The sequence below is a fragment of the Sciurus vulgaris genome (assembly GCF_902686455.1).
Source record: "Sciurus vulgaris genome assembly, chromosome: 5".
Classification (NCBI taxonomy): Eukaryota; Metazoa; Chordata; class Mammalia; order Rodentia; family Sciuridae; genus Sciurus; species Sciurus vulgaris.
This window is the reverse complement of record NC_136465.1, coordinates 80,241,185-80,266,224: the sequence shown is the minus strand read 5'-3', so window position 1 is coordinate 80,266,224 and position 25,040 is coordinate 80,241,185. Positions and strand designations below refer to the sequence as shown.

At 35.0% G+C, this 25,040-nt stretch overlaps 1 protein-coding gene across 2 annotated transcripts in view; it reads right to left on the bottom strand.

Annotated features, from left to right (window-relative positions):
- Positions 1 to 1,068: 1,068 nt before the first annotated feature.
- Positions 1,069 to 25,040, bottom strand: part of LOC306661205 (ovostatin homolog 2-like) — a 48,988-nt gene continuing 25,016 nt past the window's right edge. Inside the window, exons 18-36 of one of the 2 annotated variants that reach the window (XM_079140033.1) lie at positions 20,241 to 20,334; positions 19,269 to 19,497; positions 18,556 to 18,685; positions 17,245 to 17,363; positions 16,524 to 16,575; positions 15,746 to 15,829; positions 14,506 to 14,682; positions 13,687 to 13,768; positions 12,907 to 13,063; positions 9,869 to 9,943; positions 9,327 to 9,492; positions 8,219 to 8,430; positions 7,385 to 7,594; positions 5,591 to 5,715; positions 4,416 to 4,506; positions 3,984 to 4,052; positions 2,529 to 2,631; positions 1,753 to 1,812; positions 1,069 to 1,337 (exon numbers count right to left, since the gene is read on the bottom strand). In XM_079140033.1, the coding sequence (XP_078996159.1) occupies positions 1,760 to 1,812; positions 2,529 to 2,631; positions 3,984 to 4,052; positions 4,416 to 4,506; positions 5,591 to 5,715; positions 7,385 to 7,594; positions 8,219 to 8,430; positions 9,327 to 9,492; positions 9,869 to 9,943; positions 12,907 to 13,063; positions 13,687 to 13,768; positions 14,506 to 14,682; positions 15,746 to 15,829; positions 16,524 to 16,575; positions 17,245 to 17,363; positions 18,556 to 18,685; positions 19,269 to 19,497; positions 20,241 to 20,334 (2,228 nt within the window). In that variant the 3' untranslated portion in view covers positions 1,069 to 1,337; positions 1,753 to 1,759. The remainder of the gene's footprint in view (positions 1,338 to 1,752; positions 1,813 to 2,528; positions 2,632 to 3,983; positions 4,053 to 4,415; positions 4,507 to 5,590; positions 5,716 to 7,384; positions 7,595 to 8,218; positions 8,431 to 9,326; positions 9,493 to 9,868; positions 9,944 to 12,906; positions 13,064 to 13,686; positions 13,769 to 14,505; positions 14,683 to 15,745; positions 15,830 to 16,523; positions 16,576 to 17,244; positions 17,364 to 18,555; positions 18,686 to 19,268; positions 19,498 to 20,240; positions 20,335 to 25,040) is intronic. The other variant, XM_079140034.1, reaches the window with a different exon arrangement.

Here is a 25,040-nt window from a genome sequence, read left to right as displayed (position 1 = left end):
GTAGCACTTGACACTTTTTCCTTCGTAGAGTTTTTACTTGACTTTCCATCTCACTGGCTGCTCCTTTGGTTCCCAAGGCTGATTCCTTCTCAACTGACTTTCCCCACCTCACAATGTTCACAGCAAAGTTCTTGTCCAACTTGCTATCTCCACTTCTGTCCATAACATCAAAACCTCACCAAGGAATTCTTAATCTTCCATCCCAAACCTACTTCAGCCGTGGCCAGCTCAGATGATGACAATTCTATCTTTTTGACAACTCAGGCAAAATACATGAAAATAATCTCTGATCAGTATTTTTATCATTCCATTCCTTATACCTAACCCATTAAGAAATACTATTGGCTTTACCAATAGGTAAAACGCACCTGGAATCTGTTTACTTTTCACCATCTGCCCAGCTTTAACACTGGTCCAACAACCATCACCTTTTGCTGGGTTACTGCAACAGCCTCTACAGGTCTCCTCATTTCTGCTCTTGTACTCTTACAGCCTTTTCTCAACACAGAAGCCAAGAGATCATTTTAAAACAAGTGGGTCAGGTCCCTCCTCTACCAAACCCTGCAGTGAGTGCTAGGTTGGTTCTGAACAGTGAAGCCAAAGTCCAAACAGCAACCCTCAATCCCTTTCCTGAAAGCCAGTAATTTTTCATCTCTATCCTATTTTCTCCATTTTCTTCTTGATCTTCTCTCCCCAATATTAACTTGTTATAATACTCATATTAAATAAGACAATTATAGACATTGGGTATTACTTTTCAGCAATAAGTCATAAGCTCAGAAGAATAAAAAAATTTAAAAAGATAAATGCCCTTAGATTAACATCCTGATCTTGCATATGAGCTCAATAAATCAATCACTTAATTTGTGACCTTTCTCTGTTTTTCCCTCTTTATAATATTTTACTGAAAAGTCTGTTTTGTTGTGTTTGTGTGATTATTTTTATTTCCTTGAGCTTTTATAAAGCCCTCTTCAACTTTCACAGTCTTTCTCCTTCCCTCCACCTCTCTCTCTGTCTTCCGTTGCATATTGGAACATTCCAATTCTATATGCCATAATGTCTAAAATCTTGAATTCAGAGTTGACAACAATGAAGGGCCTTATACAAGTTGCTATCACATAAAGCCTCAAGTTTCCTAGAATAAAAACTATGAATGAGTACTAGAATAAATGAAAATCAGGCATTCAGATGTAAAATGACAGCATTTAATGGGATAATAAAGAAATACAATCTGATAAGAAGTCAAAACATTTCAGATTTTTCAGGATGTAATGGGGTTTGTGGTTCTCTCAGGCATGATACAGAAGAGGAATTTGTTGAAAGAAGTAGTTTTCCACCTGGGATTTAAAACATAGTTTAAGAAATAGATAAATGCATATATGTGTGTATTTACATATTGATAAATAGATATAAAACATGCTAATATATACATGTTCAGAAATATATACATATGCACATAGAATATATACATGAATTGTACAAATATATTGCATATAGATTGATGACCTGCAAACTTGTAAAACAAACATGACAGATAAAACAATACATAAATAACTATGAACTTCTTAAAGCTATTTTAAATAAGTTAAGAACGTTTCAATGATCATCAGAGTAGTGAGGTAGCACACTTAGCTACATAAACCTTATGAAGGACTAGAGACTTCTCTTGGCTTGATCCATTTTTCTATCTTTATATATTTCATTTTCTCACTAGGTATGCTTTTAAGACTATGATGCAGGTAATTTCCTTACCTTTGATTCATTGGGAAACTGGAATATTATTGATGTTGTAAGAATCAAGGGCATACTCATCTGAAAAATAAGGGGAACATCCATCCATATTGACTCTCCAACTGTCCATGACCAGACTACATCAGACAATATAAACACATTATATTTAATATTCCAATAAATTTTCAAGAGAAGCTGTCACTTCTTCATTTTAGAAATCCATAAATATTCTGCTAACACTTAAGTTACTTGAGAGAATGCATTCAATTAGTAAATGACAGGGACAGAGTTAAAATACTTTTTAACAAACTTCATATGACACTCAACAAGAAACTAATAGTATCAACCTTCCCGGGAAGAGTTTTATGGTTTCTACAACACATTAGTAACTGTTGTAGAACCTAAGCTATTGAAATTCTATAACATTTCAGAGTATCATTCACATCCCTTTGAAAGTCAGAGTCCATAGTGGTAACGTGATAGGATAAGTCTTGGCATCAACAACAATGACAAAAACAAGAAAGACTTAGAATCTTAGCATGGTTTGTATTTTAAGTAAAAAGGGAGCCATTTCAGATTATATCATAAAGATTCTAAGTGTTGAAAAACTCTAGGAAACTAAAAAATGGCCTAGTCAGAAAATGTATTATGGAATAAAAATAATCCTCATACAAAGTAAAGACATCCATTGTTTAGTTTTTGAAGGCAGAGGATGACTTTGGAAAGTTTCATACCTCATAGAATGTTAGACATAGATAACATTCAACTGCATTAGGGCACAATTGTTACTTTCCTACCTTTTTCATAATAATTGTAGACCACAACAGGTGCGGGTTGAATGTTAGATACAAGGTTGCTTTGCTCAACAGAAAAAGTGAAACTCTTTACTACACCAGTAACCTAGAAACATACAAACAATAACTATATTATAACATGTCTGGAAAAAGGAAATCACTGAGAAAATTAATATTAGGAGTTCATGATTTACTCAAAGAGATCTAGTGTGAGCATAATCTTGCATAATAGCAAAAACAATGAGCTAGCTATTATTAAAGTGTATATTATCTTCAGTTCCATTGTTTATATTGAGGTGAAAACAATTTAGTTGAAAATGTTAGAGGGATGCAGACATTTATGGCAGTAGTAGTGATGTATACATAAAAAGGATGACTTTAAAATAGTTTAGAGTTTCCTTAAATAAGTTAAAGTAGAACTACTATTAGATTCAGCAATTCCACTTCTGAGTATGTATCCAAAAGAAATTGGATTATAATTTTGAAGAAATATCTACACTTCCATGTTCAATGCAACATTATTAAGAATTACCAAGATATGGAAATAACCTGAGTGTTTGTCAACAGATGAATGGATAAAGAAACTGTGGTATATATGCAAAAGAGAAAATTATTTAACCATAGAAAGAAAGGAAATCCTTCAATTTTTGACAACACGGAAGAACATGAAGGAATTTATGGTAAGTGAAATAAAACATACAAAGAAAATAATACTGCATGATGTGACTCTGAAGTAAAATATAGGGGCTGGAGAGATAGCTCAGTTGGTAGAGTGCTTGCCTTGTATGCACAAGGCTCTGAGTTTGATCCACAGCACAAAAAAAAAAAGTAAAATATATAAATTAAATTTACAGATGCAGAAAGCAGAATGGTAGTTATCAAGGAATCAAAATGTACAAAGTTTCAGTTATATAGAATGAATAAGTTATAAAGACCTAACGTATGAGATCTATAGTCAAAAATACTCATTGTATACTTAAAAATTTGCTAATAGATCTTAAGGGTTTTCATCATATAAGAGGTAATTATATGAAGAGATGAATATATTAATTAGCTTGATCATAATATTCAGTTCACTGTGTATATACATATGAAACATCATACTGTATACCTTAAATATATACAGTTTCAATAAATTTAAAAAATATTTCTGCCTTCACTGGAGTTCATGTCAAATGATAAAAGAATTGTATCTCTCAAGACTAAGCTAGATATTATGAGGATTGAAAAATGGGGAGATGATGCTTCTAAACTTGAGAACTATCTAGTCAGGTAAACAAGGCCTGTATACAACAATTTTACAGTTAACAGAGAGAAGAGAATCAGTGGGACAGAATATTTAATATCATATTTTTTGTAAACTCTAATTTATGTCTGTATGAAATAGGAGCATCCAATAACCTTTTAGAAGACGAAACAAAAAAAAGACATGAAAGAAAAAAATAATTGTGAACTTACATTTTCCAGGTAGAAAAGAACATGGTCGTTTTTAACTTCAGTCTTCATTACGTGGCCATTGTTCTCAAGCTTGGAAGAAAGTGGCAGGGAAGATGAGGTAGATATTAGAACACAGAGAGAAGCAGTCGCAAATTGTACGTTCAGGTCATTGTTTTGTCAGGTTCTTATTTATGAGATGTTTTTAAAAGCACACTTAGGAACCAAACAAACATACTATGAGCCATGGGGGAAAAATGACTGAGAATTGCTGCAAATTGAAAACATCATTCCTCTAGGTATGTTACAGCAAAAATATAACTGTGGACTCTAAAGAGGTATGCTTAAATAAAAAAAAAAAAAAATCCCATGGTTTTGTTTGCTAACCAATGGTTTGTTTCATCTATATACAAGATCATTTTCTCTGTACTGAAAGATTGTGTTCCAACTGTTTACCTCTTGAATGGATGCCAGAACGGGAGTGAATCCTGAGAGCATTTTGACATCCACAAGGACCATAATGGAGTTATTGTGAATTCCAGTATATCTTAAATTTAAAAACAACAACACTAGTTTAGCCATCAGTTTAGAAATGTGACTTAATTCACAGTAAAGGGGGCAGGTGATGAATTCTAATGGGCTAGACATCTGGAGAAAAGGCAAAAGTTGAAGAACAAAGACCTTAAGAAATTCATCCTCAAACATCTGAGAATTGGTACAACCAGAGTGACAACAGAGGAGATGACACAAACCAACAGTAGCTGAAGCTATAATGAAGTGTCTAGATCTAAACTCTCCCCAAACACTGCTGTTAAGTTCACCTGCAATCTCAAAGTCAGAACTTATAAATAAATACATAAATAAAGCTTATACATTTATGTTATATATAGTCATGTTAGCCTTAGATCAGCACAACATGTAGAGGAGATCTTTGTTTAAAGGAGAGCATTCTGGTATACACACCCCCTGACATTTTCTAGGTCCTATTTCGGCCTCTGGAAAGCATTAGTGGGACATGAAGTTAAGAGTTCCACAATGTACTTAATCCATAGCTCTGGTTTTCAAGAAAGCAATCATTTAGAAATCCTAGGTAATAGTTTTACTCAGTGTTTCCCTATACATTAACTTATGGTAAAACCCTTTGGTGTCTATAAATTATATTTGAATTCAAGAGGATTATTTTATTTTTCTATTCTGAAAAGTAGAAATCTAAAATTTGGCTCTTTCAGGTATAAAATAAAATTTGTGAGACTTCCACTATAGGGCCACCTATACTTGTCTTGAGGAGAAAATACACTGTCTCCATTATCCCAAAATGGAAGTGATTATACACACACACACACACACAAATAAAAACATTACTGTTAATATTAGCATGGTGAAACATTCGATTTATACTTGCACAGAGTACAAATTGTACTTGAATAACCTTAGCTCTGATTTAGCTAAAGATGTACTAAACGGTGGTGTCTATACATACAGTTGTGAAGTGATGTAGAACATTCTCTATCAACATGTGACCTCATCACAGGTACCATCATTTATATTTTGTTATTTCACTTCAGTTTAATTATTTTTTATATATCACTCTCTCTTCAACCTGGGAACTGATATCAAAATGTGATACTTACTTGAGAGTCACCGTAAGACCAAAGTTAGCTTGGAATATATCTGAGGAGTTATTCTTTACTATGTCCAAGGAAAGGGAAAATCCAGATGCCTTCTTAGGTAGTGGCACATTATACCTGAGGGTGGCCTACAACGAATGACACATGATGAGAAAATTCATCCTGTAGTAAGAACCAAAGGACTTCTTGTATCTCTTTGTCCATTATTAATGCACTCTATATATTTATCATCAAGTAATCAGGTATAGTTTTCATCATTAATAGAACCTTTCCCAACATAATTTATGGAAGATAGAATACTTTCTAATGACTATATTCCTCAAGAAACTTTTCCTAGCCAGTTAAACTTAAGAGTGAATACGCTAAAAAGAATAATTAGGATGGCTATTATCAAGAATACAAGCAACAGCAGGTGTTGGCAGGGATGTGGGAAAAAGGTACACTCATACATTGCTGGTAGGGTTGCAAATTAGTGCAGCCACTCTAGAAAACTGTGTGGAGATTCCTTAGAAAACTTGGAATGGAACCACCATTTGACCCAGCTATCCCACTCCTTGGCCTATACCCAAAGGACTTATAGCATACTACAGTGATACAGCCACATCAATGTTCATAGCTGCTCAATTCACAATAGCTAGATTGTGGAATCAATCTAGATGCCCTTCAATTGGTGAATGGATAAAGAAACTGTGGCATATATATATACAATGGAATATTACTCAGCCATAAAGAATAATAAAATTATGGCATTTGCAGGTAAATGGATGCAGTCGTTGAATATCATGCTAAGTGAGATAAGCCAGTCCCCAAAAACCAAAGGCCGAATGATCTTCCTGATAAGCGGATGATGATACATAATGGGGGATGAAAATGAGGCAAGAATGGAGGAAGGATGGATTGTAAAGAGGAAAAAAAGGAGTTGAGAGGAGGTCGGGGGAAGGAAAAATAACAGAATGAGGCAAACATCATTACCCTATGTACATGCATGATTATACAAATGGTACGCCTCTACTTCCTGTACAACCAGAGAAACAATAGTTGTATCCCATTTGTGTACAATGAATCAAAATAAATAAAAAAGAGCAAATACACTAAAAAGAACAAATAAAATAAAATAAATTCATAATCATAAATAATCAAATAAGTGCAAATTTAAATTATAATATATTAGCATTTTATAGTCAAAAGACTAACAAAACTAGAAAGCTAGATGACTCCACTACTTATGAATCTGGGTGAGTCTCTACTGAATGTAGAGACTGCTAATACATTTTAGTTAAAGATGAATAGTTAATAATTTAGATAAATATCCTATAATTCTGAATATTTGTTCCATAGTATGTAACCCAAAGAACTCACTGACATGTCCATACATACTAAGACAAAGAGTTATATATTTTTATGTTAATATGTCACAGTAGCATCATTTGCATGGTGGGAAATTACAGATTGATTTACATCATCAGGAGACAGAAATATTGGAACAATTAAGATGTATTGAGTACTAGGGACTTAATTAGAGCAAATTATATTCCATGGTTATACAATTATGTCAAAATGAACGCTAATATTATGTATAACTAAAATGAATTAATAAAAAATAAAGGAATAAAGAGTACCTTTTCATAAAATAACTTGCATTTTCTGCTATTGATTAGAAAACACATGAGAGCAAGAACAGAGATAATCACAGAACAATGCAAAATGGCAAATAATACTTCATATATAATTGAACAGTTTGTATGATAGCAGTTAACTGGTAAACATTTGTTTCCCTCTTAGGTTGATTTCTATTACCTGGATAAATGTGCAGCCATGTCCTTCCACATCTACTGTATATTGTCCATATGCTTTTGTTAGTTCTGAACGTTGGACTAGCAAGCGGTTTTCACTGTTAATCTGGAAAATCTCACTAGACTCTTCACTTCTAAAGGTGACAATGTTTTGATCACTAGAGAAGGTTAATTTCATGTAGCGGGTTATGGCAAGAAGGCAGACTGTGGTGTCCTGCACAGAACAGTACAAGCAATGACCCAAGCTCTGTTATGAGGCAATATTAGTCATCATTTAACTGTGAACTTTCAATCAACCCATAGAAATATCCCTAAAACAGTCAAGAGGACACCAAGAAGTAATATACTGAACAATAGAAAAATATATTCACTGTGCGAGTTGTTGCCTTTGACTTTCCTCAAGAACTCTTGATTTTAGTTTTCTGAAAATATTTTATAAAATATAGTATTTAATATAATAGATATACATTATATATATATATAAATATCATCTCTGCCTATGGTTTTAATGACACTGAGACTAAAATGGGAGGGAAATGAACATTTTTCTTGTATAAATTAATCACATTTTCTTGAAGTTTCAATTTTTCCCACTAGGAAAAGAAATATCATTATTTTTATGATTATTGATTTCTCCTGTTATCCATTCTTATCAGTTACTTTTTCCAATGTTTAAAGCACAGAATTAGAGAGAAATCTTTCTTCATTGTAGAAAGTATCATCAAATATCTAATGTACTGAAAACCTGATGTTTATGGTACAAATTACTTATAGACTTGCATTCTGTAGAATACCATCTTCCACACATTGTTATTAATGTCAGGTCCACATTGATTACCTGGGTGGAAGAGAAGCCTCCATGGGAGTTCATCTGTTGAGCCAGCCACTGCACAATCTTACTAGCATAGGTGAGGTCCTGAATTTTCCAGGAAATGACAGCCAATAGCACATAGCAAGTCTTCTCAGTCTCCCCAGAAAGTGCCCATGGAATAAAGGATGGAGATTGTTCTGTCTTGAGTTTCTTTTCTCTTTCCCAATATATCACATTATCTGAGAAAAAGGAAGAATTTTCACAGTCTGGATAGAAAGTCCCTATAAAGTTACAGATAATGAGGGTGAAAATTCCATTCTTGGCCTCTGTTATGAACTGAGTTATATCTCCTTAAAATTCATATACTGAAGTCTTGACTCCTGGGACCTCAGAATGTGATTGAATATGGAATCTTTGAAGAGGTAAAGTTAAAATGACTTCATTAGGGTAGGATGAAATTCAATCTGATGTCCTTATAAGGAATTTGGAGACACAGAATGAACTCCAGGAATTCTTATACACAAAGGGAAAACCAGGTGAGGACAGGGAGGAGATGCCTAGCTACAAGTAAGAAAACTACATCTGCTGACTCCTTCATCTTATTATTTTACTCTTCAGAACTGTGAGCAAACAAGTTTTTGTTGTTTAAGTCACTGTGGTCTTTTGTTTTAACAGTTTTAGAAGACGAATACAGCCCTAAAGAGCAACTATGTAAGGTCAAAAGTGGTATGTGATTAAGTTTCACAAGTAGTTATTACTGATGAGTTCAGTGGAAGACTGCTAGTCTAGGACACCTGGGGCCCTGGGTTTCCTCTCTAGAACTGCAAAACCCAAACCCCCAACAACAAAACAAAACAAACAAACAAACAAACACAAAAGAAGATACTGGATATGGCATGGTTGGTGTGCCTGATTTCCATTACTATACTCATTTGAGAAGAATTTAACAAAAAAGAGAAAGAGGGGAATCTAAAACACACAGTATTTTTTAAAGATAAAGGGGGCACAGATGAATTCCTTAAGAGAAGTAGGAATACCCTGGTAAAGAGAGGGTTAAAAAATCATTATGTAGTAAGTTCCATTACATTGTTTCAAAGATAATCTTTTATTAGCAAAATTGAATGCTATAACTTACTTGTTTTTATAGCAGATTGATCCAGGATCTGGAGTAAGGCTTCCACTTTCTCTTCTTTTCCAGCTAATGCAAAAGCATAAGCTAGGATTGCCTGTGTATAGCCATTAGGGACACCACTTTCCAATGCCTCCTCTAGGCAAAAGAGCCCATTACGTAGAACAGGAAACTAGTGAGGAAAAATATAATTTAAAATGATCCTCAACATTTTGTAAGTTTGCTGGATATTTAGTCATTGTTCATAATATATATATATATATATATATATATGTGTGTGTGTGTGTGTGTGTGTGTGTGTGTATGTATCTTTGAAATATATTTTGTATATATTTTGAATATATATTTCATATATATTCAAAAATAATATAGTTCAAAACTATAACTTGAAATACATTTGTAATGTTATTATTACTATGTAAGAAACAAAATTTAAGTAATAAGAAAAAGGCAACTTTCCTCCAGCCTAAGAATTTTGATTACTCTTAATCTAGAGTCTACTTAATGTGCATTCAGATGCTGAAGCTAGAAGTTAGTGGGATCCATACAGAGGAATTGAGCCCAGCTTCAAGGAGTGCTCCAGTGATATATGCAGAGAGTAAAATGTCCTCTTCATCTCCACCCTAAAAGGAACAACAACGAGTCACATAGGATGGTAGATAACAAAAGAACAGTTATTCGTCTGCAGAGAAACTAAGTAGGAAAGAAATGCCAGGACAAATATCCTAATTCACAAAACACTTGAACATGTGCAATTTGTGTGTGTGTGTGTGTGTGTGTGTACACATGCATGTGCAATGCTGGTGATCAAACCCAAGGATTCACATGCTAGGCAAGTGTTCTATCACTAAGCTATAATCTCAAACCCAAACATGTATAAACTTTAAATTTGCTAATTAATAGCCATGCTATCTGAACAAGAATCAATTAAGGTCCAATGTAATGATTACATTGAACATAATAATTTTAGATATATTTAATACATATATGATATTTATGTGACCTGATATTAAGCATGTACTCCAAGCCACTCATATGACTCTATTTGACATTATTTGGTATTAATTTGACCAGCAAATAAAGAATTTGTGATATGGTAAAACAGAAAATCACTGAAAAACATTCTGAAAAATCTATGCAAAATTACCCTAGGAGGTAATTCTTGTCAGGTCTCATAGAGTAGTACAGTGTAAAACTAGAAAGAATAAATAAATCAAATAATTTTCAAATTGGCTGTGTATAAAAGTTCTCTAAGAAACTCAAGCATTAAATAAGGCTGCATCCACACAAGACAATATCATTTAAAAACTCAGAAATATGAATTGTAATAGGTGTTCAGGGAAATGAGTTGTAATGGGTACTCTAGTGATTCTGGTGCAGACAGCATTCAGACTGGATTTGGGATCCAATGATCTAATACACAACCATCATTTTATCTAAGCAAAAGGAAACCTTTCTTTTTTTCAGAAAAGTAATAATTTTGAAGTACAGTTTTCAAGGTGCAAATAACAGAACAGGGTGGACACCAAAGCAAGATGTGGTTAGAAGCATGTTTAAATTATAGTAAATGGTATCACCATTCTTCTGCCATGTTTTTACTTTTCTCTTGCATCTTTCTCAAAATTCAACACACACACACACACACACACACACACACACACACACGGAGACTTAATTGCAGGCATCCTTAGGTATCCATGGGGAATTAGTTCTAGGACACCTTGCAGATATAAAAATCCATGGGTGCTCAAGTCCTGTATAACGTAAATAATTTCTAAAATACCTATAATATCTAATATTATATAATTTCTATTTTAAAATAGCTCTCTATTGCTATAAGTATTGTGTTGGGAATAATGACATGGGAGAAACTTTGTACATGTTCAATACAGATGCAGTCCCCCATTCCACCCCAAATACCCTTAATCCATGGTTGGTTGAATCCATGCATGTGGAACTCTTGGATACAGAGGGCCAGCTACACTGTATACAGAAAGGATTGAGTGAGATCATACAAATGGAAGCATTGATCAGTAACACAGTCAATAAGAAGAAAGATACAGAGACGGTATTTTAGAAGAGAACATTAAAATGTCTTTTATTTTTCTACATAGGAACAAGAATTTTTCCCATTAGGGTCCTCCCTTTGTGAGAGTAGGTTTGGAATAACTTAAAGACATCTCCTCCCTTTCAATTACATAAGAGTAAAGCAGTTTGAAAATAAACTGCATTAAAGTTAAATACCATAAATGAAGCAGGCCAGGCACCCCCATCCAAAAGACCCTTGCCAAAATTAAGCTTCTCCTCTAGTCAGAAAGATTTTTAGAGTATCAGCAGGAGGTCTGCAGAGAGAATTGTGGTTTTAAGTTTCCTCTTTCTTGTACATATCAGGTTTGCACACAAAAGAGGTGATAGAGTTAGAGACCACAGTCAAGTTTGTTGTATAAAAAGATATTATCTCTGTTTTCTTGATAAAAACTTATAAAACCTCTGTCTGGCCTAAAAAGCACTTTCTGAGAACTCAAAGAAAAATAAATACTTTTATGTAGACTTCTACAAAAACCTTAAACACCCACACACCCACCACCATCACAGGGTATAAAGTTCAAAGAATTTCTAGACTTTTGGTCCAGAGGAGAATTTCAGGCATGAGCCAGGATGAGCCTGGATGGGCCAGGCGCAGCCAATAAGCCTGGTTCCTGAAAATCCCTTGGGTGTCCAGCCTCTTCTGTCCTACTTTGTAAGGAGTTCCCATTCATCCATATTTTGTAGTGGATTAGATTTATAGGCCACAATCCAAAAGTTGGAGTGGTCATTATGAAGGATACAGAGGAAAAACCCAGGACCTTTTCTTAGGGACTATCTGTTATGCTAAAATATCAGGATAGGAGGTTGCAAACATCCAGAGGGAAACAGGAAGGTTGGGAGAATAGAGAAGACATGTGATGGGGTAGAGTGGATAGCTGTCTTCAAAGAGCAGAAATATGAAGGGAGGGAGAATGCTTAGAGATTTACCTAAATGTAGGTAGGAAAAGGAAAAAGGTGAGTCCTGCCAAGGACACACTTTACCCCATTTACATTATGGCCAGGGTTGAACTATCCTTCAACCCTCCTTGAGAGGTATTGGAATAGCTTGCTTCATTGAAACAATGGTAATTACTAGATTCAGTCCCCTGAGCTTTCTTGCCTCCCACAAATAGGTACAAATTTACATTCCTCATACACTCAAGACTACCCCTGTCCTTTAAAATATTTTCTGGCTCCAAATTTATGAATGTTTTCTCTGTAGGTTTTCTTCTTTCCCCCTCAATTTTCAATTTGTTTACTGTAAAGGATTGAGGATGGAAGGCTTAAGGACTTAAAGACATAAGCAAAATTTGGAGGAGTTGTATCTCTGCTGTGGTTAAACATGCATACAACAGGAATGATGCTGCTGACCAGGACACCACAGGCCTGTGACTACAGCCAACTCAGAAGGCATAACATTCCCCCTTCAAATGACCATGTTCAAGATGAGGTAGGCCAGAAGTAAGGGAAGGAACAGTAGGCACAGGAACAAGGAATACCTCATTCTATTAGTACTCACCTCCCAGGCATTGTTGAAAAGCTGGTCATCATTTTCAAAGCAGCCATTGCTTTTCTGTTTGCTTGAAAGCCAGATTAAAGTCTGCTTTTGAACTGTTTCATCAATAAATACATATTCTTTCATTTTCTCCAATGTCTTGAAAGTGAGGGCAGTCAGCCTGTAATGAGGATTGCCATAGCAAAAGTTAGATACAAAGAGAAATGATGTCGGCTCCCCAGCCAGCTCATCACTGTGGGTCCCCTTGGGTGATAGATGCATTCAACTTGTCTAATATTGACGGCAACAGTCTTGATTGATAATGGCTATTTCTTTGGGGTTAGCAAAATATTATGAAAAACAATCTGTAGAAATTATGGTAGGCAGTTTTTAGCTTGTTTAACTCCAAAGGTCTTGCTATGTAGTCTGTTAGATTAAATATACATGGAGACAGAATTGTTGTCATCAGATGCTTTGAGGTCTTCCAGAGTCCTTCCTTAATCTAAATGGGACTCCGAAGTGCAGAGCAGGATGTGCCACTTTCCAGGGAGTTAGCCAGCTGTGTAAGTGTAGAGATTATCATTAAATGATCAGACTGCTAAGCAAATTGTATGAGACTATAGGTAAATTGTCACATTAGAGTTAGAATAATTGAATATTTTGGTTTTATCGGATTCTTCTCCGTAAATTCACTTTGAAATCTACTTTGCTGGAAAAACCACACTGAACTCAATCCTCTCTCACCTCCTTTCAAGCCCTCCTCACATAATTTTTATATCATAGAAAATAAAATTTTTGTCTCACCATATGCTTCCTTTCCGATCCCACTGCCAAAACAAACTATATGAACCATCAGAGTTTTTGAAAGACAACTGCTTTTGATAACCTAAAATACAACATAGTAGGAAATTGTTTAACCTAAGGAAGATGGAAGAAAAAGAACGGTATAGTGTAATCCCTGAGTTTTGATATTAGACACACAAAAATTACTAGGAATGAATACTTCTGATTTTAATTTCTGACAGTTGGATTTTTTATCCATAATGGGGAAAAATAACTTCTTCCTTATATATTTTAATGACAAGTCACATGGGAATATGCCTAGCTTAATAACTGTCTCATCATTTTGCTTACTAATCAACACTTTTCCTTCACGGTGATTTTACTTCATTTAGTTTTACCTTTCTGAAAACAAACAAACAAAAACCAAAGACATTATGCTCCTGGATTTTTCCTTAATATTATGTTACAAGGTTTATATACCCCCTTTCTATATACAAATCTCATTACTACAATTAAACACAACTGGGAAAAAATCTAGGAGATGAAAAACAAATGATTTATGGCTAATATTAACAACAACAACAAAGGTTGTCTGACAAAACATTAGGTGTTAAAAATAAATTAGTTCATAATTTGAATCTTTACAGCACTAAATTATGAAGCTAAATGATTGCACAAATTTTGAAATCCAAGAGAAAACACACCTAGGACTCAAACTAGCAAGAGTCAGGATCACTTTTGCTGTGCCAGACAAGTGTATAATTACAGTTTTTTTACTTCATGATGTTATTAAGAATCAATTTTACCTACTATGGGGAGAGACTACTTAAATCATCTTACCGTTAGATAAGAGAAATAAAGTCTTAGATTTAACTTCCTCTGTTAATTGTTCAGTAAATTTCAGGTAGTCAAGGACATATGTATTAGAAGATAGAAGGGCAATATTCTGTTCTCCACATTCATAAGGCATTTGGAGAAGATTTCCCAGATTTTGCATTGCAACTCCTAGAATGTCACCTGGAAACAGGAGAAACAGAAAGTCATATCACTTACAGTTGCCATCTCAGCATAAATAGCTGTAGATTAAAAAGGATTGGGGAATTAAGAAACACTTTGTGAGTCTAAAATGTGAAAACAAGGAAAAAGTAATTCTAGGTAGATGGATATGAAGAGTGGTGTTATGGTTCGGATATGTGGTATCCCCCAAAGCTCCTGTGTTAACACAGGGATATTCAGAGGTAATATGATTGGCTTAAGAGCTGTAACCTAATCAGTCCATCTTAGTTTAAATGGACAGATTAGTAAATGCAGGCAGGTAAAGCATGGCTGGAGGAGGTATGTCACTGGGATGTGCCTGGAAGGATGCATCTGCTCTGTCACCCCTTCCTCTCTTTCCTCTTTGCTTCCTGGCTACCATAAAGAGAGCCTTGCTCTTCCACCACGCCCTTGTGCCATGATGTTCTGCCTCACCCAGAGCAATGCAGTCAGCTGTGTGTAGGCTGAAACCTCTGAAAGTGTGAGCCCCAAATAAACTTTCCTTTAAGCTATTCCTGGTTAGGTACTGGTGACAAATTCTGGCCGTGGTGACAAAAAGCTGACTAACACAGATGGAATTAAAGGGAAAATATTTCTGAAGATCCCTTTAACCAGTAAGAATGGGAAGTTAGGAAAATGTGTTTTGCTTGTTTGATTTTGAGAAACTGATCCTATGCCATATAATCTGTAATCTATCCCTCTCCAAAGGGTGTTAATGATAGGCAAGGAAGTTTTCCTTTTATAAAACAGACTTCTCATTTTACTAGAAAATTCCCAGTATCTTTAATAGGAAAAGTTTTTCTGATTCTCTGAGAATGGATCTGATATTTAAGATTAGTTACTGTAAGAGAATGTTAGGTTTTCTCTGCACCACTCATCATCTACCAGAACTAACATTTCTTGGCAACGTTATGGAATATGGAAAAAACAGGGAAGACCTGAACAATAATTTCTTCATTGATAGCATAGGAAAATCTCTCCATTTTAGGAAATTTACCTCGACCAAGATTTTCAAATATCATGAAACAAAGTTTAATCTATTTACCCACAACAGTGACAAAGGCTCTGGCTGAGCCTTCCACTACATCATTTGGCAGGTCCATAACTATCTCCTCAGAGGCTCTGGCACCTAAAAAAAAACAAATCCATAAAAAATAATGTGAAGACTCCCTTTTATAAGAAATAGATTTTAGAAATACATTAGGAAATAGATTTCATTACTTATTTTTATTTTACAAATTGCTTGTTACATGAAATTAAATTGATAGTTTGATCTAGTTTAATATGGCAATATTTTCAGAAAATGGTATAAATCTGTGTGTTTGTTAGTAGTACTCATTCACCATGAGTTTAGTGCCTAAACCATTTATGTAGGGAAAAATGTAAAAATTCAAAACCTTCTGACTAAGACACATAAAATAGTCCATACAAAAAGTACAACTTGAAGACTCTGGTTAAGTATTAAAACTTGGTCACCATTACCCAGGTAAAACAGTACTCCTGAGGAGCATAAAGAAGGCAGTTGAGGATTGGTGATAGCTCTATGGATTATTTGATCCTAAGAGTACCAAAGCAAAGGTTATATCATGTTCTACTTAAACATAAGCCTGATTTCTCTTTGACGAACACTGTATGATGATCATATAATAAAAAGGAGCCAAGCATACATAAGATTGAGAAAAACAGGTTGAGGCAGAGCAATGTTGTAGGTGAACTAAAAAACTCCATAAGCATATATTTTATCTGCTAAATTTATACAAAAAGACTGACCCTATTGAAATATTTTCTTTAGGACTAACTGACCACCTAAAATATCTTCTTACCTTTTGTACAGATAAGGAAACTCTGGGTCATTTCCTTTTCAACACCTTCCGGCTATCAAAGAGTAAACAAAAGCAAACACAAAATGATGAGTCTGTATCATCTTTCCAGAAAGGAAAAGCAGTAAATCATTGGCTCACTTAGGCCTGGCTGGTAATGTTTGCCTTTGCAGATCTGTTCACTGTCCCCTTCACACATATCTAAAGTCACTGTGCATTTCCTACAGCCTTGTGGACTCTCTGTTCTAATACGTTGGACAAGGATAACCTGTGTCATTGGATGACACTCTAAACTCCTCTGATCCTGTCCAGCATCTCCAGCAGATAGGTGAAAGTGTTTTGTGGAGTAGGGACATGCCCAGAGATGAGGCATCAATTTTTATCTAGGATGACAGGAGCTGCTCAGGAGACAAGGGCAAGTAGATTTGTCTTATGGTTTTGAGAATCAGTTGAAAAAGAGACGGGAGGGGAGTAAGTACACGGGAAGCATCATGAGTCACGAATGAATAAAAAATCAAAAAGCCTGTAAGTTTTACTATCCTGGATGAGAGATCAACTAAAGAAAGGATGAATTTTATGTTCCAACTCATTTAAAATGGAATGTTTTATATCAAAAGTAACTGGTCAATTAACTCTTTTCGAGAAGAATGTCTTTTATTATTTAGCCTCTTAGACACTATCTATTTCTTATCAGGAAGAGCTTGATAGTTTTGCAGGTACACACCTCTACCAATAAGCTTCTGACCACAATGTCTTTCCAGTTTAGATTTTGCTGCTCAGTTACTTTGTCTGGGCAGGCACTGTTTGGTTTGGACTCAGCAATCACGGTGATATTCACTTTACCTAGAAAATAATCCCAAATATAAATTAAGTCTACCATCAGCTCCCTGCATAATGAAAAACAATTAGAATCTGTCAATCACATTTTGGAGTGGATAACCCAAGTGCTAGCATCATATTAATGTCAGAGCAAATTAACTGGCTGCTTCTGCCTGGAGATAATGTGGTATATTTTGTTTCACCCATTTCAGGATCTTATATGAAAGTATTTATAAATAAATTTTCAGGCAAGAATTTTGAAGACCTAGCATAGGTTAAAAATTGACAAAGTTTAAGTATTGTAGGAAAAATAATCCCAGGCACATTAATATCATTGGTAAACAAAAATAATCTTATAACTCTACTCTTTGCTGCTATACTAATACAATGAATATGAGATAGGAAATTAAAAAAACTTTTTGCCACATCTTAAAAAATTACTCATAATTAGTATTATGCACATCACATCTAGAATTTTTACTGTACTTTTTAACTTTTCCCCTTCCTTATATCTTCAATAAGATACTTCTAAATTTAGTTTCCTAGCTGTAGATAATACATGCCCTGAGACAATATCCTTTTCAGGGTTTGGTCCTCATTCAAGTATTCAGTGTTTTTGATATCTTGTCACAAATCTAGTAAATTTACATATCCCAGAAATTCCAATAATTGGTCACTGTGATTGAAGAAAATTTTTTATATTAGTGACATTTGAATAAATGATGGATGAGAAAAAGAAAAACATTAGGGCACGTTAGTGAAAACGTGGTCTTCATTTAGGACGTGATGTGTAGACTCAACATGTTATACAAATTATCATTTATGTTGTGCTTTTTAAATTTTTTTGGTGGAATTGGAGATTGAGCCCAGAAGGGTTCTGCTTCTTGGTTACATCATCAGCCCCTTTTTAAAATTTTTCTTTTGACCATAAGCTGGCAATCCTTCTGCCTTAGCCTCCCAAGTAACTGGAATTAGAGGCATATACCACCCACCCAGCAGCATTTATGTTGTATTTTATTAAGATTATATTTGCATGCAAATTAATGGTGGTTCTGCTTTATATATTAGCAAACAGAAATTAGGTAAGAACATAATTTTAATGCAGGATAATGAAAAAAGAAAAAAGGTAAGAAAAAACATTTGTTTAGAGAATTTAAGAAAAACATAGTATTAAAATGGCTGGTTTCTCAAGAGATTGGGACACACGGTTACTGACCCAATTTCTTAGGTTTAAGATTCCAGAGGTATGTTTTCCTCTCTCCAGCCTGGATAATCTCACTGCCATTGCTTTTCAGGTTGTTGATGTTAGCTTCATAGTTCTGAGATGCTTCTAGTTGAACAGATACCTAAAAAAGGAATGAATACAGTGATTCCTTAACTTACATACTGTGATGTTATTATCCCATCTTTCTTCTTACGACAATTCTGCTTTATTGATTTTGTTTTGTTTTGGGTACTGGGGGTTGAACCCAGGGGCACTCAACTACTGAGTCAGATCTCCAGTAACCCCCCTTTTTGTGTGTGTATTTTATTTAGAGACAGGGTCTCACTGAGTTGCTTAGCACTTCACTGTTGCTGAGGCTGGTTTTGATTTCGTGATCCTCCTGCCTCAGTCTCCCCAGGTGTGTGCCTCCATGCCGGCCTGATTTTGTTTTAAATTAGCAAAATTTATCTTCTTATGACTCTTCTCATAAGAAGATAAATATGGGAGAATGTGCTTCATTATGAAATGCCATTCTCAAAACTATATTCAAATCATTGCCATGAGTTAAGGCAATTGATTTGTTTGAAGAATGTGGAAACAAGTCTATTCCTTTATAGTATCATTTCACATTTGAGAGTATAGACAATACAGTGGCATTGAAGGAAAATACTAAGAAACTCTTAGTTTTGTTAGATTTTGTTTCCAGATCAAAGGAAGCAACTTACCTCTACACAGGTATTCAGGGAACTGAAGACATTGATGATCAAATCACACTGTTCATTTTGAATAACTGAAAAGGGGGCAATGATTTCAACAAAGAAAGACTGGGAAGCTTCCAAGGAGACTGTTGATGAAATGCCAAATCCAGCATCACCGTTCACACAGAAGGCACTTGCTGCCCATTGGGTTATAGTATCAGGGATGAGGAATGAAAGATTTGCGAAACCTGAGGAACTGCAATAAGTGATTATTCCCAAAACACATTCTTTGTCTGAACTAAAACCTGAATTCAGTGCAGAGTAAGCAGAAACGAATTAACTGAAGGTTAAAAAATGAGCTGTAGTGTTTGGATAGGGCATTAGATAAAAATCTTTTTTTAATGTTAATTAACTTGATTTATTCATTTCAGATTGTATACGTAAATATAACAACATATCACATTGTGCATCATAAATATGATTTTTCAAGTCAATTAAAAATAAATTCAAGGTTTTTAAAATTTATTTATTTTTATTCATTGTACACAAATGGGGTACAACAGTTGTTTCTCTGATTGTACAGAAGTAGTCACACCATTTGTGTAATCAAACATGTATGTAGAGTAATGATATTTGTCTCATTCTGTTATTTTTTCTTCCCCCCACCCCTCCCCACTTCTCTTTTAGATAAAAATCTTAAGAGACAGATTTCTAAAAAATTTAACCTTAGAAAGGTTATATTCTTTAAAAATATTAGTTTTTTTTTTAAAACAAAGGAAATCAGCTTATATATATCTGCATGAAATTTATAGAGGAGAAAGCTTTGGTGAAAAATATCTACTAGGAAAAAAGACAAAATGATTGGTATTTACAAATGAATGACACTATATATTTTATAAATATGGTACAGTTGTATATACCCAGAAACAAAAGCTAATGAATAAAAAGAAAAACAAAACAGAAATAAAGATATATGAGAGAAAACTGTTAAATACTCACTCAACACTGACAAGATCCCATATCCATGTCTCAGGAAAGTTTGTTCTTACTGTTTCCATTACAGCCTGTTCTACATAGTTGACATCTGATATGACTTCAACAGAGAGAGAGAGAGAGAGAGAATTATAATTCTAAAGAACAGGTTTTCGGCTTTGTGTCCTGTAGACTGTATCTGACATTCTTAAATAGTGTTATTTCCAAAATAATCACAATTGTTAACCTGAATAATGCCATATCCTAGTGTTTTTCTTGTCTGTTTTGAAGGATGAAAACTTCTCATTCTTGATGTTCCTAAAAACTCTGTTTCATATCTTCTACAACACACTGTTTCCCCATTGATACCCCAACACATGACTTAACTGTAATACTTGTTCTGAAGCCTTCTCAGCCTCATCTTCCACCCTGAACTCCATCTTGAGCCCCAAACTTATGCATCCCTGCATGCATCTCCTGTGGATGCGGTATAAGCTTTTGAAATGTAACTGTTCCCAAAGTAAACTCAACATGTATCCCCTTGCTTCTCTCCAGTTACCCAAGTCAGAATTATCCTTGTCTCCTCCCTACCCTGCATTCTCCATAACTCATCAACCTACAAATGTCTTCTATTTACAACTTGAAGACAGTTCACAGACCTGTCCATGTTTCTTTATGTCCACTGCCTTTTGATATAAATCCAAAGCTACCACTGTCTTTCCCCTGAATTAACATTTACATAATTTCATAAATTCTTAAGCAGTCTAAATCCCAACCCCTTTTCCTCACAGCAGACACAGATATCACTTAAAAACTCAAATTACACTGTCTGCTTAAAGCTTATCAATGGTTTATTACATTAGAATGAATTCTGAATGCTTTAAATGCCCTGCAAGGTTTTCATGATCTGTTTGCCTATCCCTCTTGCTTCAGCTGGGCTTGGGCTCTTGCCTTGGGCTCACCTTCTTCTATTCTCAAGGACTGTGGCTTCTTACTTCATCTTTCAAAGTACTTCCCTTTTTACTTGAAATATCGTTCTCTTTTTGTGATACAATATCATTCATCTTTCATGTCTCAGTATATTGTTCCTCCAGGAGAATTTCATAGGCTCTAGAGAAATTTAGGTCTCTTCTATTCAAAGTTATGTTATTTCCATTTAATGCACTATTCCCAAGTTTTGGGAAATACCTCTATAATTGTAATACTTCCCTCTTAGAAGAAATTCTCCAGAGAAGCAGAGATTAAGTCATACACTCAGTACCCAAATTCAATAAATATTTGTTGAATAAATTAATAAATGAATGACTAAAGAAAGAAAATATTTTTAAAAAATAGCTTTGGAGGTTGGGGTTGTAGCTCAGTGGTAGAGCACTTGCCTAGCACATGTGAGACACTGGGTTCAATTAAAAATAAATAATAAAAATAAAGTTATTGTGTCTATCTACAACTATTTTTTTTAAAAGAATAACTTTGGGTTTCAATATATTTTAATCAGAGATAAAGAAAAGTTTAGATTTTCTGATAAAGATCACTAAATATGGCTTAATCTCATAATAGAAAGTGTCATCTTGACCAGGACTTCAAAGTGGTTTCAACTTTTAGACTGTATTAGATCTCTTAAATATTTAAATACCTGTCCTTACATAAAGTTTTCAGGCCCTTCATTTTTCTCAGGTGGAACTTCTGACATTATTTCCAGAATCAGACCCACTTTAATCACTGGACTAATCTCCTGTGAGGCCAGAGGGATTTAAGGAGTGCTATTCAAGTCCTCCCAGATGCATTGGGAATACACCTTTGATTTCAGTTCTGCTATGGTGACCTTGTTCTATTTTGCTTCCCTGAAAACATTTCTATATTAGAAATCTGCATACTTACATTAGTCATCTCATATATGTCCCAGTTTTATACTTACCGTCCTTCTAGTTGAAAATAAACTGGTATTGGAACATATACCTCTGAAACCAGCTGTCTGGTTATACAGGAATTAACATATCTCTGCCTTCAGAACGTAAGACTGACATAGATAAATAAGATTGATAACATTTTAGCCTGACTAACCAAAAGAATTTTGTTAACCAAAAGAATTTGTCAATTCAACAAAATTAGACATGAAAAATGATACTACCATAGATACTTCTGAAATCCACAGGACCATTAGAAATTATTTTGAGAAGTTATACTCTAATAAACTGGAAAACCCAGAAGATACTGACAAATTCCTAGACATATATGACCTAACCAAATTGAATCACAGATTATAGAAAACCTAAACAGACCAATAAGAAGCAGTAAGATTGAAGCAACAAAGAAAAGCCCAGGACTAGACGGATTTTTAGCTGAGTTGTACCAGACCTTTAAAGAAGAACTAATGCTAATACTTCTCAAATTATTCCATAAAACTGAAAGAAAGGGAACACTGTCAAATTCATATGAAATCAGTTTCACCCTGATACCAAAACAAGACAAAGACATATCAAGGGAAGAACACTTAAGATCAATATCTCTGACCAACATAGATACAAAAATCCTTGATAAAATATTAGCCAACTGTATTCAGGAACATAGTAAGAAGATCAAGTGGGTTTCATCCCAGTGATGCTAGGTTGGTTCAATAGACACAAATCAATAAACTTAGTTTATCATATAGAGATAAGGAAAGAATTATATGTTTATCTCAAGGATGCAGAAATATCACTTGACAAAATATAGCACCCATTTACTTAAAAAATGCTGAAGAAACTTGAGATAGAAGGAACTTACCTCAACATTGTAAAGGTTATATGCTTGAAACCTAAGGCCAACATCATACAGAACCAAGAAAAACCCAAAGCATTTCCTCTAAAATCAGGAATAAGACAAGGATGCCTATTCTCATTACTCCTATTCAATATAATTCATGAAACTTAGCCAGAGAAATCAGGCAAGAAAAGGAAATTAAAGGAATACCAATGGGAAAAGAAGCCAAATAATGTTGGGCTTAATGACACATTAACTAACTCAGGCTGACTCCTTACTCCCTGGCGAGTCAGCAAGATCAAGGCCTCAAAGGCGGTTTCAAAAGTTAATGACGATAAATCGGACCACCTTCAGGGATTGGTTAACAACAGTTCCGTGAACGTGATCAGCTCGTGCTTGCCATATAGTCCTATGGGACTCGCATCTGCGTGAACCCCCCATGCCTTGCTGACCTTTAAGCTGATTGGTTCTCACCTAGCCTCCACCCTACATAAAAGCTGTGTGACTTCCTCAATAAACAAGTTCCTGCTGTGACTGGTCTCCCTGATGCATCTGATTGTCCTCCGCCTGGAGGGCTGGGTGCCGGCGGTCAGTCAGCCCTACCTTTCCCAGTCTGGCCCTGTTGGGGAGTGCTCCCTTCCCTTGTCGCTGGCCGAGAAGAGCAAGGGGGCTTAAGACCCGGACAAAATAACCTTTTGGTGATGACATGATCGTATAAGATCTCCCCACCCAAAACAAAAACAAAAACAAAAAACACAAAAAGAAAACCCAGAAAACAGTACCAGAAGAGCTCTAGAGCTGATAAATGAATTCAGCAATGCATTGAGATATAAGATCAATACATAAATCAATCACTTTACTATATTTCAATAATGAATCTACAGAGAAAAAACTATCAGGAAAACTATCCCATTCATAATAACATAGGAAAAAACAAAATATTTGGGAATAAATCTCACCAAGGAGGTGAAAGACTTCTACAATGAAAACTATAGAGCATTGAAGAAAAAAACTGAAGAAGACCTTAGAAGATGGAAAGACCTCCCATTTTCTTGGATAGGCAGAATTAATATTGTCAAAATGGTCATATTACCAGAAGCATTAAACAAATTCAGTGCAATCTCCATTAAAATACCAATGATAGTCTTCACAGAACTAGAACAAAACATCTCAAACATTCATCTGGAAAAATAAAAGACCCAGAATAGGCAATGCAATCCTAAGCAAGAATAGTACTATTGGTAGTATCACAATATTGGACCTCAAATTATATCGCAGAGCTCTAGTCACTAAAACAGCATGGTATTGGCACCAAAATGGGCGTGAAGACCAAAGGAGTTTCTAGAGACAAACCTACTATTATGTTTAGATATTAGGTGTCCTTCAAAAGCTTTGTGTGGGTCAGTGCTGGGAAGTTTAGAATTGAAATGACTGTGTTATAAGAAGTTGAATCTACTAAGTGCATTAATTCCTTGATAGGGATTTACTTGGTGGTAACTGTACGCAGGTAAGGTGTGGCTACAGGAGGTGGGTCCCTGGGATGTGCCTTTTGTTTTCATATTTTGACCTTGTTAAGTAGAGTGCTCTCTCTCTCTCTCTTTCTCTCTCTCTCTTTCCTGCTGCAATGTCCCCAGCTGCTTTCTTCCAGCATGATGTCCTGCCTCACCTCAAGTCTCCAAGGAACGAAGATGACTAAGACCTCTGAAACCATGAATCCCTAAATAAACTTTTCCTCCTCTAAGTGTTCTTGGCCGGTCCTTTGGTTGCAGCAATGAACTAGCTGACCAAATTGCACATAGATACATTCATCTAATACTTGACAAAGGTGCCAAAAACATATGTTGAAGAAAAGATAGCCTTTTTAATAATTAATGCTGGGAAAACTAGAAATCTGTATGTAGAAGAATGAAACTAGATCCTTATCTTTCATTCTGCACAAAAACCAACTCAAAGTGGATCAAAGACTTAGGAATTAGGTCAGAAACTTTGCAACAGCCAGTAGAAAACATAGAGTCAACCTCCAACATATTGGCACAGGCACCAACTTCCTGAATAAGACCCTGAAAGTGTGAGAAATAAGCCAAGAAT